This window comes from Conger conger, chromosome 11 (assembly GCF_963514075.1).
Source record: "Conger conger chromosome 11, fConCon1.1, whole genome shotgun sequence".
In the NCBI taxonomy this organism is placed as follows: Eukaryota; Metazoa; Chordata; class Actinopteri; order Anguilliformes; family Congridae; genus Conger; species Conger conger.
In genome coordinates, this window is record NC_083770.1 from 50,493,675 (window position 1) to 50,514,299 (window position 20,625).

The 20,625-nt window shown below is 46.7% G+C and overlaps 1 protein-coding gene across 1 annotated transcript; it reads left to right on the plus strand.

Moving 5' to 3' along the window:
• The first annotated feature begins 14,082 nt into the window (after positions 1-14,082).
• Positions 14,083-15,121, plus strand: LOC133139848 (somatostatin receptor type 5-like). Its single transcript, XM_061259284.1, has 2 exons — positions 14,083-14,948; positions 15,032-15,121. The coding sequence occupies exons 1-2, from the start codon at positions 14,083-14,085 to the stop codon at positions 15,102-15,104; spliced, it is 939 nt and encodes a 312-aa protein (XP_061115268.1). The 3' UTR covers positions 15,105-15,121.
• Positions 15,122-20,625: the final 5,504 nt, after the last annotated feature.

Sequence of the window (20,625 nt, forward strand, 5' to 3'; positions counted from 1 at the left end):
TTGATTTTGATAGTCCCGAAGACTACTTCATTTTTATCTTCCAAATTCTATTTGCAACAAGTGTTGTCCTTCTCGCGGGCTCAGTGGTGATTGGAATCTTGAAAACAAAGAGTCTTCGGATTCAGAACAGATTTATTTTCATGCTCAACACCAGCATTAGCGACACTCTTACCGGATTCTCTGTGTATTATCTTGGTCTATTTGACGTAGTGGAGGGATACCCGTCAAGGAATGGTACATATTACGTTCTACCTACTCTTCTTGGAGTAAACATCCTCACATTTCTGTTTGCACAAGTTGACCGCTATTTCGCCATTAGCCATCCTTTCTTCTACTGCCGCTTCATTAAACGGCCGATAGTCGTTGGGATTTGCGCGTTTTGCTGGTTTGATTCATATCTTATATTAATAGTGAAAACTGTCGTCCCTTTGTCAAAAGCTGCACAAATAAACGCATTTACCGTTTTGAGTATACAGATAATAGTGGTCACTAAAGTTCTCATGACTATAAAGTTGTATGTGATCGCCAGGTATCAGCTTGTACGAGACCCACCGAGCGCCGAGAGGGAGAGCAAGAAGGAATCGCTGAGGATAATAATATTCGTGGTAATCTGTTTCTTGACGCTGTGGTGTCCCTCCTTTGTCAATATTCTCGTGAAGCAGTTGACAGTGCACGGTATTCGATTCAGAAACGAAGCCACTAACCTCTTTGCTATCATGGCGCGTTTTAACGCGCTCACTACACCTGCCGTGTACGTCTGGGGAAGCCCCGCGCTGCGCGAAGCGGTGAGGGCGGCTGTCTGGGGCAGAGTGTGTGCGAAGCGCACAGCGAGGTAGAGTGAGTATATCACGCTTTGAGTTGGCCCTACATAAGCGGCCAAAGAGGCCTAAGAGACCCTTCATCTTTTTCTTCTTCATGCAGGTTCGGCGCTGATCCTGGAGGTGGCGAAAAGCATCTTCCAAAAATGCGCGCATCGAGAGAGAAGAAACCGTGAGGCCGCGTGGAGCAGAAGAGTCACCCAAACGAAGAGAACTTTGTTCATAATCCATGCACAACTCTTCCCCTTTTTAAAACGTGCTCATATATGGCTCCCTTTTATCTTCACTCATAATATGACCTAATCGGAACATGTACAATCAGCACAATTTCTATTTTCCCAGTTCCGCAAATTACACTTAATTATACATTTCTGTTGAGCCAAATGCCTCGTGCGCACTGGCCAACTGTTCGGCTTCTATCAATCAATGGATGAGCGACAGAGATGTACTCTGCTACTTTTAATTTGACTCTTTTTTAACAAAACTTTTTGACATCACCAGACTAAATCAAAGTAAAAATGATTTGTGTAATTTTAGACTGATCATAGTTTTAAAGCCCAAGTGACCAGTAGATTAAAACATTAAATAGAGATTAAAACATTAAATAGAGATTAAAACATTAAATAGAGATTAAAACATTTTCAGAACTCCACTGCAAGGCTCTTAGGAACAGGAACAGGAAAGGAGAGTATATACTACCCTGCTTAGAAGTTATTTTACAATATGCTGTATGTATACAATGCTTTTAATGAGCATTCTTCTATCTCTGACACCCAATCTAACAGTTCACCACCCAGCTAGAGTCCTCTAAATGCTAAACCTGTCCAGTGTGCTACACAGAAAAAGCAGAGAAGCAGCTTTTACCCCATGACTGGCCCAAGGACATCAGAGACGGCTCTGTGCAAACTTTAAAAAGCTATCTTAAAAGCTACCTTTTTACTTTGGCTTTTAACACACCTATTTATGTTAAGATTTGACTGATTGCTTTTATGTTTGGGGTCTAATTGAGCCCTACAGTATAAATAAACACACATTTATTGTATTATAAATATTTGGACACTTTGGTTGTCGCCTTATTGTTTACAAAATGACTAGCCTTTTATCCATAAATATGAAACATCTGAGAGAAACATCTCATTTTAGAGCCTGAGGTACAGGAAGTGAAAGTTTGGCGCTTGTATGGGAAAGTGCTTCCAGAATCATCTGCAAAGAAATCTGAGGTCAAAATAAAACTGGTTGTATATTTTCCTACATTTTATACAGTTACAGAGGGTCAAACGGACCCCACACAACACGTTTGAATGCAAAGTTGGTTCAGGATTTATAATTTATTTACCAGGGACACGTTAATCAACATTTTCAGTTTCCACATCAATGTAAATGTGCCAGAGTTAGCTAATGAGCTCATTTTCATCTGCAGTCCCTAGCCTGCATGTATTTGGACTGGGGGAGGAACTCAGAGGAAACCCACACAGACACGGGGAGAACATGCACACTCCACACAGACACGGGGAGAACACGCAAACTCCACACAGACACAGGGAGAACATGCAAACTCCACACAGACACGGGGAGAACACGCACACTCCACACAGACACGGGGAGAACATGCAAACTCCACACAGACACGGGGAGAACATGTAGACTCCACACAGACACGGGGAGAACATGTAAACTCCACACAGACACGGGGAGAACATGCAAACTCCACACAGACACGGGGAGAACATGCAAACTCCACACAGACACGGGGAGAACACGCACACTCCACACAGACACGGGGAGAACATGTAGACTCCACACAGACACGGGGAGAACATGTAAACTCCACACAGACACGGGGAGAACATGCAAACTCCACACAGACACGGGGAGAACACGCACACTCCACACAGACAAGGGGAGAACATGTAAACTCCACACAGAAGGGCCCGGGCGGGGCTCAAACCCAGAACCTTCTGGCTGTGAGGTGACAGTGCTACCCACTGTGACCCTGAGCATGTTTACCATTTAATCCCACCAAATGAGAAAATGGCAAAATTTATACAATATACAAGGTATACTGATTCTTAAGAATAATGTCAAACACTAAATGGGGTCAAATTGACCCCTACATAAGACAAGGGTTAAATAATCTTTTTATTTGTATTAATATTTTAAAATGTTTTCCCATTTTTACTTGTGCTTATTTTGTTTTTATCTGCCATTTAACATTTTTACTTGCTATTTTATTAAATTATTTATTATTATTTCTTGTTTTTAATTCACTGCACTATGTAAAGCACTTTGGGATGCTTCAGATTCTGAACCGTAGCTTCTCAACCCATTTCTGTACCTCTACTTTTGTTTCTGGATTTTGTTTGTGTCTGATTAGACCGTTTGTTTTTGACCCTCCACCTGTGACCACAACTACTCTTTAGATTACCCCGATACATCCGTTTGCTGGAATTCTGACCTATTGCCTGGACTATCTGTTATGAGCTGCCTGATTCCTGTGTCTCTGTTTGTTTTTGACCTTCGCCTGTCTGACCTGCTACTTCATAATAAAGACTCTTTTTTATAAAGAATCCTCTGTTTGTCTTGGTCTCGCATCTGGGTCCCCCGTTCAGAGTGCCTGATTTTAGTTTAGCAGTGTATGATCTCTTTCAATATTGAATTAAATCTAAAGTTACATGTCTACAGCCTAATGACGAGACTATTGTGACTTTGTGTTTTTGAAAGCTGCAGGAGAAATAACATGTTAATTTAATAAACCGTGATCTGATGCGGTTTTTTTTTCCTCAATTTGGAAAAAACTTTATATCCGGGGACATGCCGAGGACCATTTCTGGTTCTCGCGCGACCCGCGCATTGTGATTCTATTCACCCAACGCTCGAGCTCCATCTAGTGAGCAAATGTAAATGTAAATGAAATGAGTTCAATCAGTAAATTTGCCGGTTAGTCATTACACATGGCACATCATTAGCACATAGAAATACAGTAGCTATGTTTACTTACGTATGTCACAAGATATATTTGATATTTCTGCGGAAAGTTTGTGAGAGTAACTTAAATTCCACACAAGCGCGCACACAGTTAACTTTCAATTACAATAAATGTACAGTATATTGAAGCAATAAGTCAAGATAGGCAGTGGTATATGGTCATTTTATCGCAGCTAAGGGGCATTGTTCGGTCAGTCACAGCGGAGGAGTGAGTTCTTGCTTTTATAAAACGGTTCTTCAAAAATGAAGATAGATATTATAAACATAATCCAAATAAATGCGTTTTTTTATGAACAAACAATGTCATAGCAAAAATAATTTACAAGAAAGTTCCCTGCTGCTCCAGATGCTATGCTATGGAACGTCTGTAATCTTTCTAACTAGCTAGCTAGTGAGCATGCAAGCTACCGTGAGTGAGCAAACAAGAGTTTAAGCGTTTCTGATGTTTACTTGCACGTTCCCATTGTGCAAACACTGAAAAACTGTCCAACATCAGTGGGATCACGCTGGGTAGGTCTGCTAATTTCATTACGTGGGGAAGGCACAGTGCTCGGCGTTACATGGAGGCCGAATGGTTTCTCATTTTGCCTTGATTGACTGCTTCGCCGCGGAGTGATACTTGAAATAGAACTGTAAACAAGCATTAGAAGTCATGGCCACGGACAAAAACATTCAAATGAACTACACCGATCACCAACAACATTAAAAACACCTGCTTAAACCAGGTGTTTTTCCACGATTGATGCTTTAAACTGTAAAAGCTTGTCTTTAGACACTATAGTCAATCATAGGATTATCTTCAAATTATTGGATTATATTCAAAACTTCTAAGTGAAAATGGAAATCTTGTAAAATAATTGGGAGGGGAGGGGGGTTGCATTCTTAATAATTTCATTTGGCCTTATTGAAATACAGTGGTGTGAAAAAGTGTTTGCCCCCTTCCTGATTTCTTATTTTTTTATATGTTTGTCACACTTAAATGTTTCAGATCATCAAACAAATTTATATATTAGTCAAAGACAACACAAGTAAACACAAAATGCAGTTTTTAAATGAAGGTTTTTATTATTAAGGGAGAAAAGAAATCCAAACCTACATGGCCCTGTGTGAAAAAGCGATTGCCCCCTAAACATAATAACTGGTTGGGCCACCCTTAGCAGCAACAACTGCAATCAAGCGTTTGCGATAACTTGCAATGAGTCTCTTACAGCGCTGTGGAGGAATTTTGGCCCACTCATCTTTGCAGAATTGTTGTAAATCGGCCACATTGGAGGGTTTTGGAGCATGAACCGCCTTTTTCAGGTCATGCCACAGCATCTCAATAGGATTCAGGTCAGGACTTTGACTAGGCCACTCCAAAGTCTTCATTTTGTTTTTCTTCAGCCATTCAGAGGTGGACTTGCTGGTGTGTTTTGGATCATTGTGCTGCTGCAGAACCCAAGTTTGTTTCAGCTTGAGGTCACGAACAGATGGCAGGACATTCTCCTTCAGGATTTTTTGGTAGACAGCAGAATTCATGGTTTCATTTATCACAGCAAGTCTTCCAGGTCCTGAAGCAGCAAAACAGCCCCAGACCATCACACTACCACCACCATATTTTACTGTTGGTATGATGTTCTTTTTCTGAAATGCGGTGTTACTTTTACACTGGGACACACACCTTCCAAAAAGTTCAACTTTTGTCTCGTCAGGCCACAGAGTATTTTCCCAAAAGTCTTGGGGATCATCAAGATGTTTTCTGGCAAAATTGAGATGAGCCTTAATGTTCTTTTTGCTCAGCAGTGGTTTTCGTCTTGGAACTCTGCCATGCAGGCCATTTTTGCCCAGTCTCTTTCTTATGGTGGAGTCATGAACACTGACCTTAACTGAGGCAAGTGAGGCCTGCAGTTCTTTGGATGTTGTTGTGGGGTCTTTTGTGACCTCTTGGATGAGTCGTCGCTGCGCTCTTGGGGTAATTTTGGTTGGCCGGCCACTCCTGGGAAGGTTGACCACTGTTCCATGTTTTCGCCATTTGTGGATAATGGCTCTCACTGTGGTTCGCTGGAGTCCCAAAGCTTTAGAAATTGTCACGTTTCAGGTCTGTCTCGCCATGTTTTATCCATCCATCCATCCATCATCACCCGCTTATCCGGAGTCGGGTCGCGGGGGCAGTAGGCAAAGCCGGATATTCCAGGCGTCCCTCTCCCCAGCAACGCATTCTAGCTCCTCCTGGGGGATCCCGAGGCGTTCCCTGGCCAGGAGAGATATATAATCTCTCCAGCGGGCTCTGGGTCTCCCTCGGGGTCTCCGCCCAGTTGGACGAGCCCGGAAAACCTCCAAAGGGAGGCGCCCGGGAGGCATCCTGATGAGATGCCCGAACCACCTCAATTGGCTCCTTTCGACACGAAGGAGCAGCGGCTCTACTCCGAGCTCCCTCCGGATGTCCGAGCTCCTCACCCTATCTCTAATGCTGAGCCCGGCCACCCTACGGAGGAAGCTCATTTCGGCCGCTTGTATACGCGATCTCGTTCTTTCGGTCACTACCCAAAGCTTGTGACCATAGGTGAGGGTTGGGACGTAGATCGACCAGTAAATCGAGAGCTTCGCCTTCCGGCTCAGCTCCTTCTTCACCACAACGGTCCGGTGCAACGCCCGCATTACTGCTGACGCTGCACCGATCCGCCTGTCGATCTCACGCTCCCTTCTACCCTCACTCGTGAACAAGACCCCGAGATACTTGAACTCCTTCACTTGGGGCAAAGACTCGTTCCCAACCCGGAGGGAGCAATCCAACGTTGATCCGCCATGTTTTATGTTTATTCATTTTGTTTTAGTCTTGTATTGTCTTATCATGTATTATGTTAGTCTAGGTTCGTCATGTTGTTTAGTTATGTTTCGTTACGATTTATTTTCTTGTCATGTTTAGTTATGTCTCGTTACGATTTATTTTCTTGTCATGTCTAGTTATGTTTTCGTACGATTATATTACATGGTTATGTTGAGTGATTATCGTCTTAGTTTCGCTTTGTGTTATGTTTTGATGCATGTTTATTGTTACATTAACTGGTCGTTGTTATGCATACACTTTTACATGTTTTTCCGCAAAACCTTGCATTCCGCCTTTCTCTCTCTCTCTCTCTCTTTCTGTCATTCACTCCCTAATTGTTTCCATTGTCTATTTACTAAAACTACTACCGCTAGATCAGGATTGGGTAGAAACTAACAAACTAATCATGTGTTCATGTTACCTTACGTTTCTCGTGCATGTCATTTACTAATTTACTAATGCTAGGGCAGGATAGGTTTATTACTAACGATTACTAATCTCCTTGTTAAACTTGTCATCCATCGCACCTGTTTTCCATTTCCTTGCTACGCTCTAACTAATTGTCTGCACCTGTCTACACCTGTCTGCCTCTGTTTACCACGCAACTCTTGAGCATTTACCACTATTGATTACACGTTACGATCCAAGCCTGTTACCGACCATTGTTTATTGATTTCTGTTTTGTGACCATCGTTTGTTTTTTGACTACGTCCTCGCCTACCGTTTTTGTACTTTTGCTTTGCTGATTGTTTCATGGTTTCGACTCCCACTTCGCCCACGACTACGCCTCTGCCTGCCGTCCGTCTGTTCATCTGCCCCGCTGACAGCTCTCCTGCTACCGGAGGAGCAGGAGAGCTGGATCTACGTGTATGGACTTTGCTTGTGTTGACTACGCTCCTGGGATTCGTCCCGAATAAAGCCTGAGGGGTCTTTATATAACTATTGTTTCTGAGTCGTGCATTTTGGGTCCAACCCCCACGCACCCGTCTCAGAACAATTTCGCCACTATGGACCCTGCTGACTCAACTGCCATGTTCCACGCCCTCCAGGAACAAGGAGCCATCGTCCGGCAGCATTCACAAGGAATCTCCAAGCTTCACCTGGAGATTCGTGAACTGTGTGCAGAGATGAGGAGGCTCGCCGTCGCGGTCCTGCCACAACCACGGGAGGAACCCACCCACCCACCCACTTCCCCGGCGGTCAACCCCTCGGGAGCCTGGCAATTCCGGGAGCCCCAACAACCCCCCCCGGAGAGGTTCGGTGGAGAACCTGAGAGGTGCAAGGCGTTCCTACTCCAATGCGAGTTTGTTTTCAAGCAACAGCCCCAGACCTACAACAGCGACGACCGTCGGATAGGCTATGTGATGGGACTGCTCAAGGGGAGGGCGTTGGATTGGGCTACGGCGGTGTGGTCCGGGGATTCTTTTCCTCCTCGTTACCCAGTCTTCGCCGATGAGATTCGGAAGGTGTTCCAACACGCATCCAGCGACCAGGAGCCATCCCAGAGACTGATTGCTCTGCGCCAGGGACGGAAGACCGCGGCAGACCACTCCATCGACTTCCGCACCCTCGCGGCGGCCACTAGTTGGAACGATGCGGCGTTGGCGAATCTCTTCCTGGCCAGCCTGAGTGAGACGCTCCAGGACGATCCGCCTGGACAACCGTGCCAGACAACGCCGGTCGGAGAGACCGATCCTTCCCGAAAACCCGTACCCCAGGCAGGGGCCAAATCCTCGACAAGAGGAGCAGCAGTCAGAGGGACCCGAACCCATGGACCTGTCCCGGGCCGGTACCAAGATCTCTACCGAGGAACGAGCACGCCGCAGAACCACCGGCTCGTGCTTCTACTGTGGGAGGCCGGGTCACACCCAGGCTCGGTGCTCCTTCAGGACCAGGCGACCAGTAGAGGTGAGAGCAGTCGACAGGCATGAGGGTTCTGACAGAGACAACCATCGTCCCACGCTCACCACCCTGCTGATTCTTCCCGACGGAACAACCCGGGTTAACGCATTGGTGGATTCTGGAGCGGACGCCAACCTCATCAAGTTCTGGTGTCTGAACTGAACATTCCCACCCTCCCTCTACCCCACCCTGAGAATGCGCGGTCGCTGGATGGAAGGACTTTCTGCCGCATGACGCACATCACTATTCCCGCACAACTGATCATTCCTGGGAACCATCGGGAGATGATCCAGTTCCGCGTCATCCAGTCCCCTAATGACCAACTCATCTTGGGATTACCCTGGCTCCAGAAACACAACCCCATGATCAACTGGAGTTCTAACCAAGTGCAAGCATGGGATCCTAAGTGCCATCTGTCCTGCTTGCGTTCCGCCCCACCACCAGCAGAGGGAGTGCCAGCTCTACCACAGACTCCCAAACCCTCCCTGGAGAGGGTGTTCTCCAAGACCCAAGCTCAGTCACTGCCGCCTCATCGACCCTACGACTGCGCCATCGAGCTCCTTCCCGGTTCGTCACTCCCCTCAAGTCGCCTATACAACGTCTCCAGACCTGAGAGGGAGGCGATGGAGAAATACATCCGTGACTGCCTGGCTAACGGACTAATTCGCCCTTCTTCCTCTCCCGTCGGTGCGGGATTCTTCTTTGTTCAGAAGAAAGATGGCTCCCTACGCCCGTGCATCGACTACAGGGAGCTGAACAACATCACGGTGAGGAACAAGTATCCTCTGCCCCTGATGGACTCCGCGTTCCACCCACTTCACGAGGCCACCATCTTCACCAAGTTGGATCTCCGCAATGCTTACCACCTGGTCCGTATCCGTGAGGGCGATGAATGGAAGACCGCCTTCAACACCTCTCTCGGACACTTCGAATACCTGGTCATGCCATTCGGCCTCACCAATGCTCCTGCTGTGTTCCAGGCCTTGGTGAATGATGTTCTTCGGGACTTGTTGGGTCGCTATGTGTTCGTCTACCTGGATGACATCTTGATCTACTCCACCAATGCCAAGGATCATGAGCACCACGTCAGGCAAGTTCTACAGAGACTCCTTGAGAACAGATTATTTGTCAAGGCAGAGAAGTGCGTCTTCCACTCCGACACAGTTGAGTTCCTGGGGTTTATCCTAGAGAGGGGACGGATCAGGGCGGATCCCAAGAAGATTCTGGCAGTTACCGACTGGCCCACACCCACCTCACGTAAGCAGCTCCAACGCTTCTTGGGATTCGCCAACTTCTACCGAAGGTTCATCAGATCCTATAGTCAAGTGGTCGCCCCCTTAACCAAGCTCACGTCCCCTGCGGTGCCATTCCGGTGGAGCCCCGAAGCTGAGACGGCCTTCACCAAGGTCAAGAGACTGTTCTCTTCCGCTCCCATCCTGGTACACCCCGACCCTACCCGCCAGTTTGTGGTCGAGACGGATGCTTCCGACACAGGGGTGGGAGCAGTGCTCTCTCAGGTGGCGGCCGCTGACAACCGACTACACCCCTGCGCCTTCTTCTCCAAGAAGCTGTCCCCTGCAGAGAGGAACTATGACGTTGGAAACCGAGAGCTGCTGGCAGTCAAACTGGCGCTGGAGGAGTGGAGACATTGGCTGGAGGGGGCCGAGAAGCCGTTCATCGTTTGGACCGACCACAAGAACCTGGCATACCTCCAGACAGCCAAGAGGCTGAACTCTCGACAGGCTAGATGGGCGCTGTTCTTCGGGAGGTTCAACTTTTCTCTGACCTACCGCCCGGGTTCGAAGAACGTTAAGCCCCACGCCCTGTCCCGTCAATTCAACACCTGTTCTGAGCGTGAGGTTCCCGAGAACATCCTTCCTGCCTCCTGCACTATCGGATCTGTCACGTGGAAGATCGAGGTGGTGATCCAGAGGGCTCTACGGGAGGATCCCGATCCCAGGTCCAACCCCGGATTACGCCTATACGTTCCCTCAGCCGCTCGGACACAGGTGCTACAATGGGCCCATTCATCCCTCCTTTCCTGCCATCCCGGCTTTACCCGCACCTTGGCGGTGCTGAAGCGGAGATTCTGGTGGAGCTCCATGATCCCTGACACCAGGCGCTTCATCAAGGCATGTACCACCTGTGCCAGAAGCAAGGCCTCCCACCAAGCCCCGGCTGGTCTACTCCAACCTCTGCCTGTGCCCAGCCCACCCTGGAGCCACATCGGCGTGGACTTCGTTACCGGACTTCCCCCTTCCGAAGGTAACACCACCATCCTTCAGTAAGGCGGCCCACTTCATCCCCCTGCCAGGGTTACCCACTGCCCAAGAGACTGCGGATGTACTTATTAAGGAAGTGTTCCGCATCCATGGAATCCCCTCAGACATTGTATCCGACCGGGGCCCACAATTCATTTCTCAAGTGTGGAAAGCTTTCTGCCTGGCCCTCGGTGCCATAGCCAGCCTCTCATCCGGCTACCACCCTCAATCCAATGGGCAGACCGAGAGGGCCAACCAGGATTTGGGAGCCGCACTACGTTGTGTCTCTGCCCAGAATCCGGCTTCATGGAGCAAGATGCTCACCTGGGTTGAGTACGCACACAACACCTTACCCTGCGCCGCCACCGGGAAATCTCCATTTGAGGTCTCCCTGGGCTACCAACCTCCACTGTTCCCTGACCAAGAAGCCGAGATCGCTGTTCCCTCCCTCGCCATCCACATGAAACGGTGCGCCAAGGTTTGGAGGGAAGCCAAGGCCGCGCTGCTAAGCACGGCAGACCGTAATCGGCGTTTTGCTGATCGCCACCGCACTCCAGCTCCGGCCTACAAACCAGGTGACTCCGTCTGGCTGTCCACTAAGGACATTCCCCTCCAAGCCACTTCCCACAAACTGCAACCCCGCTTTATTGGTCCCTTTAAAATCCACAGAATCATCAATCCTTCCTCTGTAAAATTGTCACTCCCTGCTTCCCTTAAGATTCACCCCACATTCCATGTCTCCTGTATTAAGCCTGTATCCTCTCACCCCATATGTCCCCCGGATCCCCCACCACCTCCCCCCCGCATTATTGACAACCACCCTGCATTTACTGTTAACAAACTCTTGAACATTCGTAAGAGGGGCCGTGGGGCTCAATACTTGGTTGACTGGGAGGGCTATGGCCCTGAGGAGCGTTCCTGGGTCGCTCCCAGTCTCATTCTGGACAAATCGCTCATCAGAGACTTCCATCGTGACCACCCTGATAAATTCCAAGGACCGCCAGGAGTCGGTCGTTAAGGGGGGGGTCCTCTCACGTTTCAGGTCTGTCTCGTCATGTTTTATGTTTATTCATTTTGTTTTAGTCTTGTATTGTCTTATCATGTATTATGTTAGTCTAGGTTCGTCATGTTGTTTAGTTATGTTTCGTTACGATTTATTTTCTTGTCATGTTTAGTTATGTCTCGTTACGATTTATTTTCTTGTCATGTCTAGTTATGTTTTCGTACGATTATATTACCTGGTTATGTTGAGTGATTATCGTCTTAGTTTCGCTTTGTGTTATGTTTTGATGCATGTTTATTGTTACGTTAACTGGTCGTTGTTATGCATACACTTTTACATGTTTTTCCGCAAACCTTGCGTTCCGCCTTTTCTCTCTCTCTTTCTGTCATTCACTCCCTAATTGTTTCCATTTGTCTATTTACTAAAACTACTAACGCTAGATCAGGATTGGGTAGAAACTAACAAACTAATCATGTGTTCATGTTACCTTACGTTTCTCGTGCATGTCATTTACTAATTTACTAATGCTAGGGCAGGATAGGTTTATTACTAACGATTACTAATCTCCTTGTTAAACTTGTCATCCATTGCACCTGTTTTCCGTTTCCTTGCTACGCTCTAACTAATTGTCTGCACCTGTCTACACCCGCATTTATAGCCCAGTTGCGCTACTGTTCACTGTGAAATTGTCTGCCTCTGTTTACCACGCAACTCTTGAGCATTTACCACTATTGATTACACGTTACGATCCAAGCCTGTTACCGACCATTGTTTATTGATTTCTGTTTTGTGACCATCGTTTGTTTTTTGACTACGTCCTCGCCTACCGTTTTTGTACTTTTGCTTTGCTGATTGTTTCATGGTTTCGACTCCCGCTTCGTCCACGACTACGCCTCTGCCTGCCGTCCGTCTGTTCATCTGCCCCGCTGACAGCTCTCCTGCTACCGGACCTCCCTGCACGTCTACCGACTACGAATTTGCCTCTTCCCTCGGCACCGTGCTTTTTGTTTGTTTACTTTTTGTTTGGCTGGATCTACGTGTATGGACTTTGCTTGTGTTGACTACGCTCCTGGGATTTGTCCCGAATAAAGCCCTGAGGGGTCTTTATATAACTATTGTTTCTGAGTCTTGCATTTTGGGTCCAACCCCCACGCACCGGTCTCAGAAATGGCTTTATAACCTTTTCCAGACTGATAGAGCTCAATTACTTTCTTTCTCATTTGTTCCTGAATTTCTTTAGATCTCGGCATGATGTCTAGCTTTTGAGGATCATTTGGTCTACTTCACTTTGTCAGGCAGGATTTCTTGATTGAGAACAGGTAAGGCAGTAATCAGGCCTGGGTGTGGCTAGAGAAATTAAGTTATGTTTTAACAGGGGGGGCAATCACTTTTTCACACAGGGCCATGTAGGTTTGGATTTTTTTTCTCCCTTAATAATAAAAACCTTCATTTAAAAACTGCATTTTGTGTTTACTTGTGTTGTCTTTGACTAATATTTAATATTTATATTTGTTTGATGATCTGAAACATTTAAGTGTGACAAACATGCAAAAAAATAAGAAATCAGGAAGGGGGCAAACACTTTTTCACACCACTGTATATTGGTACATACTGGTGTTCATGATGAAGTCTATTTTAACAGATGCTCCAGGACGTGTAGAATTTTTCATATTTCAAATAAATAAATACAACCCGCCATATTTAAAAATTGCCTCCATTGGAATGACTTGTTACTACATGTGATGAAACTCAGGCAGGAATAGATCCCGTGCATTTTGAAATATGACGGGTGATCTTTATTTTTTTAAATATGAAAAATTCTACACGTCCTGGAACACTTGTTAAATTCACGTCATCATGAACACCAGTACGTACCAAGATCTCTAAATAAGAAAACAATGCTTTAAGCGGGTGGTTTTGCTGTGGCTGATCGGTGTATATAGCCTTACAGCAGCGCTACTCAACTTCACGTCCTGCGGCCGCAGTGTCTGCAGACATTGCTTCAGTGGTGCGTAACACCACCTGATTTCAACAGTAGTGCTGCCTTATAGGGAATACGGACGTTTTAGGTGCTCAAAATAATACTGGAGAGAACTCTGTGGTTCATCTACGTTCTTACTGGAGTCACATGGCACATTTGTGTGCGCGTGTGTGTTTTCCAAAACATATTTCTTCCCACGTGTCTCACCGTCACCGGAAATGGGTCCCTGGAAATTACCCATTGATTTGACTGTAAACTGCAGCCAGCGTAGGCCAGAGCCGTCCTCTATAAAACACCACAGATCCGGGCAGAGACACATTTCCACAATGCTCCCATTCAACATGAGCGTTCCTCTTTCAGTTGATTTTGATAGTCCCGAAGACTACTTCATTTTTATCTTCCAAATTCTTTTTGCAACAAGTGTTGTCCTTCTCGCGGGCTCAGTGGTGGTTGGAATCTTAAAAACGAAGAGTCTTCGGATCCAGAACAGATTTATTTTCATGCTCAACACCAGCATTAGCGACACTCTTACCGGATTATCTGTGTATTACCTTGGTCTATTTGACGTAGAGGAGGGATACCCGTCAAGGAACGGTACATACTACATTCTACCTACACTTCTTGGAGTAAACATCCTCACATTTCTGTTTGCACAAATTGACCGCTATTTCGCGATTTGCCATCCTTTCTTCTACTGCCGCTACATTAAACGACCGATAGTCGTTGGGATTTGCGCGTTTTGCTGGTTGGACACATATCTTATATTAATAGTGAAAAGTGCCGTCCCCGTGTCAAAAGCTGCACAAATAAACGCATTTAGCGTTTTGAGTATACAGATAATAGTGGTCACTAAAGTACTCATGACTATAAAGTTGTATGTGATCGCCAGGTATCAGCTTGTACGAGACCCACCGAGCGCCGAGAGGGAGAGCAAGAAGGAGTCACTGAGAATAATAGTATTCGTGGTAATCTGTTTCTTGACGCTGTGGTGTCCCTCCTTTGTCAATATTCTCGTGAAGCAGTTGACAGTGCACGGTATTCGATTCAGAAACGAAGCCACTAACCTCTTTGCTATTATGGCGCGTTTTAACGCGCTCACTACACCTGCCGTGTACGTCTGGGGAAGCCCCGCGCTGCGCGAAGCTGTGAGGACGGCTGTCTGGGGCAGAGTGTGTGCGAAGCGCACAGCGAGGTAGAGTGAGTATATCACCCTTGTTGGCCCTACATAGCTACGTGCGGAAGAGACGCCTTTTCGTCTTTTTCTTCTTCATGCAGGTTCAGCGCTGATCCCGGAGGTGGCGAGAAGCATCGACCAAAAATGCGCGCATCGAGAGAGAAGAGACCGTGAGGCCGCGTGGAGCAGAAACGAAGAGAACTTCGTTCATAATCCATGCACAACTCTTCCCCTTTTTAAAACGTGCTCATATATGGCTCCCTTTTATCTTCACTCATAATATGACCCAATCGGAACATGTACAATCGGCACAATTTCAATTTCCCAGTTTCCCAGTTACGCAAATTGCACTTAATTATACATTGAGCCAAATGCCCAGTGCGCCCTGGCCAACTGTTCGGCTTCTATCAATCAATGGATGAGCGACAGAAATGTACTCTGCTACTTTTAATTTGACTCTTTTTTAACAAAACTTTTAGACATCGCCAGACTAAATCAAAGTAAAAATGATTGGTGTAATTTTAGAGTGATTATAGTTTTAAAGCCCAAGTGATCAGGACAGCATTGGAGTGGATGCATGCTTTAATTTCTTGGTTAGATCACTGAAATGCCATACTCACTCGCCTTCTGAAAAAGGCAATAGAGATTAAAGCTTTTTCAGAACTCCACTGCAAGGCTCTAAAAAACAGGAACAGGAAAGGAGAGTATACTACCAGTGTTTTTTTACTATCATGAAAATAAAATTGTGACAACAGCAGATCCTGCCTTTGGATTCTTTTTGTATTGAATAATGTGCTTGAGATGCATTTTTTGCTGCGTGCACGTTATCCGAAGCCAACAAACACTCAAGCCGTTTGACGCAAATACATTTGAAGGCAGATGATTGGTGTTAACTTCATTGCAGGATCAACATTTCTGGCGCTGAATCGTGACGTTGGCAATGTTGGATTTAGCTGACCGGTATCTTGTGCGTTAGCAAGCAAATAAGTAGCCTAGAAATTAGCAAACGAAACGTTGGGTTAAGGTCTCCCCTGTAGTGTCAGCTGTCGAAAAAAATCCTCTGGCACTGAGTAGCTGCCAGAACACTCCACATACCGAACTACAAGGGCCGACATGGCTCAGGCAGTAAGAGCAGTCGTCTGGCAGTCGGAGGGTTGCCGGTTCGATCCCCCGCCCGGGCTGTGTCGAAGTGTCCCTGAGCAAGACACCTAACCCCCAAATGCTCCTGACGAGCTGGTCGGTGCCTTGCATGGCAGCCACTCGCCATCAGTGTGTGTGTGTATGAATGGGTGAATGAGAAGCATCAATTGTACAGCGCTTTGGATAAAGGCGCGATATAAAAATGCCAACCAAGGGCCACCAGCTCACACCAGCTCACACGAGTGCACAACTGCATGCAGCTGAATTTCTTAATGTTACCTTGGGAAAGAGCCAGTCTATGTATTCCAAGTTAGATCGCTCACACCAAAAAGCAAAAGAGTGCAATAAATATGGACTCAATGCAGTCATCTAATTGCTGTTTGCGCACAGCAAATATACCCATTCGGGGCCACACGGATGAGTGTAGTAATTTCCAGTCGCTTCTGAAATATCGTGCTGAGGAAGATGAGTTGCTGAAACAGTATGTTGAAAATGCACCAGCTAAGGCAAAATACTGTCATCAAATTCAGAACGAGCTGATTGAGATGTGTAGAAAACAGATTCAAGACAAAATTCTCCGTAAATGCAGGGATGCATACTGGCTGATGAGACGGCTGATATTCGTAACATTTTTGCATTTACATTTTTTGGCATTTGGCAGACGCTTTTAATCCAAAGCGACTTACAAGTGCATAGGTTCTTCCACAAGTTAAAGCATCACATCCATAAATAGGAAAGGACACATGAAGTGCTGTTCTAAACATACAGTCATCATAAGTGACGTTGGCCCCTGTAGTGGCCCCTGTAGTGGCCCCATGAACTGTTCTGCAGCTACTCAGTGCAAGAGGATTTTGGGGGATTGTTTTCTCCAGCTGACACTACAGGCGAGACCTTAACCAACTTTCGTGCTTAATACCGACTTTAATTTCTCTGGGCTATATTGCAGCCTATTATTTAACAGGCTGTTTTTTTGGTCTTTGAAATGCTTTTTGAAGGCTAATCAGAGTTTTATGGCGGTGTTGTATTGGTAACGTCAGTGCAAAAAACCCCCCAAAAAACATGAATCAATCTCTCTCTCTCTCTCTCTCGCTCACTCACTCGCTCACTGAATAGACTGCGTGTGCGCGCGGGGGAACCTCGACGTTAAAGGTGGCCTACACGCAGGTTCTTGTGCGTTCTATGTCATAGAACCCTGCCAGCGCCACTGCACACTGCCCTGCATTAACCTGTCCAATGTGCTGCACAGAAAAAGCAGGGAAGCAGCTTTAAAGTTACTTGTTTACTTTGGCTTTTAACCCTCCTATTATGTAAAGATTTGACTGATTGCTTTTATGTTTGGGGTCTAATTGAGCCCTACAGTATAAATAAACACACAATTATTGTAATATAAATATTTTGACACTTATTGTTTCCAAAATGACTAGCCTTTTATCCATTTCTGGGAAAAATCTGTGAGAAATATTTAATTTCAAAGCCTGAGGTACAGGAAGTGAAAGTTTGGCGCTTGTATGGGGAAGTGCTTCCAGAATCATCTGCAACCAAAATCTGAGGTCGAAATAAAACTGGTTGTATATTATCATACATTTTATACAGTTACAGAGGGTCAAATGGACCCCACACAACACGTTTGAATGCAAAGTTGGTTCAGGATTTATTATTTATTTACTAGGGGCAGTGCACATGAAGCAACATTTTCAGTTTCCACATCAATGTAAATGTGCCTGAGTTAGCTAATGAGCTCATTTTCATCCGCAGTCCCTAGCCTGCATGTATTTGGACTGGGGGAGGAACTCAGAGGAAACCCACACAGACATGGGGAGCACATGCAAACTCCACACAGACACGGGGAGAACATGTAGACTCCACACAGACACGGGGAGAACACACACACTCCACACAGACATGGGGAAAACACACACACTCCACACAGACACAGGGAGAACATGTAGACTCCACACAGACACGGGGAGAACATGTAGACTCCACACAGACATGGGGAGAACATGTAGACTCCACACAGACACAGGGAGAACATGCACACTCCACACAGACACAGGGAGAACATGTAAACTCCACACAGACACGGGGAGAACATGTAGACTCCACACAGACACAGGGAGAACATGCACACTCCACACAGACACAGGGAGAACATGTAAACTCCACACAGACACGGGGAGAACATGTAAACTCCACACAGACATGGGGAGAACATGCAGACTCCACACAGACATGGGGAGAACATGCAGACTCCACACAGACACAGGGAGAACATGCACACTCCACACAGACACAGGGAGAACATGTAAACTCCACACAGACACGGGGAGAACATGTAAACTCCACACAGACATGGGGAGAACATGCAGACTCCACACAGACACGGGGGAGAACATGTAGACTCCACACAGAAGGACCCGGGCGGGGCTCAAACCCAGAACCTTCTGGCTGTGAGGTAACAGTGCTACCCACTGCGACCCCAAGCATGCTTACCATTTAATCACCAAATGAGAAAATGGCAAAATTTATACAATATATATACAAGGCATACTGATTCTTAAGAATAATGTCAGAATAAACACTAAATGGGGTCAAATTGACCCCTACATAAGACAAGGGTTAAATAATCTTTTTATTTGTATTAATATTTTACTTGCTATTTTATTTAATTATTTATTATTATTTCTTGTTTTTAATTCACTGCACTATGTAAAGCACTTTGGGATGCTTCAGATTCTGAACCATAGCTTCTCAACCCATTTCTGTACCTCGACTTTTGTTTCTGGATTTTGTTTGTGTCTGATTAGACCGTTTGTTTGTGTCTGATTAGACCGTTTGTTTGTGTCTGATTAGACCGTTTGTTTGTGTCTGATTAGACCGTTTGTTTGTATCTGATTAGACCGTTTGTTTGTGTCTGATTAGACCGTTTGTTTGTGTCTGATTAGACCGTTTGTTTGTGTCTGATTAGACCGTTTGTTTGTGTCTGATTAGACCGTTTGTTTGTGTCTGATTACATCCTTTTGTTTTTGACCTTCGCCTGTCTGACATGCTACTTCATAATAAAGACTCTTTTTTATAAAGAATCCTCTGTTTGTCTTGGTCTCGCATCTGGGTCCCCCGTTCAGAGTGCCTGATAGAACAATCTGGCCAGAATGGAGCCAGCGAGCCCAACCCCTGCCATGGAGGCGCGGAGACTCCTGGGACAACGCCAGGGAGTTCACAAGGACGAAATTCGCTCTCTGAACCGAAACGTGAACGCTATGCTCCACCAGATGGCTGCACTGACTGCTTCCCTGGCAAACCACCACGTCTCCACACCTCCACTGGTACCTGCTCCAGAACCGGTCCAGTCTCATCCAGAACCCCGTCTGCCACCACCGGAGACGATGGTGAACCCAAGAACCCAAGCCTCTTTCCTGTCGCAGGGCTCACTGATATTCGAGCTGCAACAGTCTACCTTCCCCACCGAACGCTCCAAGGTGGCTTATGTCATCACCCTCCTGTCTGGTCGAGCCCACAAGTGGGGAACAGCTTTTTGGGACTCTTCCCCACTGCCATGGAAAGGGTGTTCGCCCGGGCCATCTCTGCATCGCCCTCTTCCCCACTGCCATGAGAAGGGTGTTTGACCGGGCTATCTCTGGACCAGCAGCTTCCCAGGAGCTGCTCCGTATCCCGAACCAGAACCCATGCAGGGGGGATTCCACACACCTCACCACCATGGAGAGGGAGAGACAGGCGAGGGAACATCTGTGCCTGTACTGCGGTGGATCCTGTCTCCTGTCCGCCTCCAGCCAGCCTGAGTCCTGACCTGTTGTCCCAGAGACTCCTCCTGACCTGTCCTCCGTTCCGCCTGTCTACCACGATATCGGAGGAGCGTTTAGTAAATCCCGAGCCCGCTCCCTGCCTCCACACTGGTCATACAACTGCGCCATAGAGCTGTACCCCGGGACCACTCCACCGAGAGGTCGTCTCTTCTCCCTCTTCATCCCAGAGACTGTTGCAATGGAGACGTACATTGACTCCCTGGCTGCCGGTTTGATCCATCCCTCATCCTCCCCAGCCGGGGCTGGATTCTTCTTTGTTGAGAAGAAAGACAAGACACTAAGACCCTGCATGGAGTACCGTGGGCATAATGACTTCACTGTTAAGAATCACTACCTGATCCCACTCATCTCCTCTGCCTCATCGCTTCAAAAGTACCAATACTGCACGAAACTTGATCTTTGCAATTTCTATCACCTGGTCCACATCCAAGAAGGCGACAAGTGGAAGATGGCATTCATTACCCCAAGTGGCCACTACGAATACCTTGTGATGCCGTTCGGGCTCACCAACATGCCGGCCATCTTCCAAAACCTCATAAAGAACGTCCTCAGAGACATGATCAACCGCTTTGCCTTCGTGTACTTTCCTCATCTTCTCTGTCACCCTGGAGGAACATATTCATCTCGTCCGGCAAGTCCTCCATCGCCTCCTGGAGAATAGACTCTTTGTCAGAGCTAAGAAGTGTGAGTTGTCATCGCTCCTCCATCCAGTTTCTCAGCTTTGTCGTCTC

Excerpts from the sequence above, each read along its gene's own strand:
- LOC133139848 (XM_061259284.1), top strand. The coding sequence starts at position 14,083 with ATGCTCCCATTCAACATGAGCGTTCCTCTTTCAGTTGATTTTGATAGT. Across the intron at positions 14,949-15,031 it reads TGTGCGAAGCGCACAGCGAG|GTTCAGCGCTGATCCCGGAG; the intron begins GTAGAGTGAGTA and ends TTCTTCATGCAG.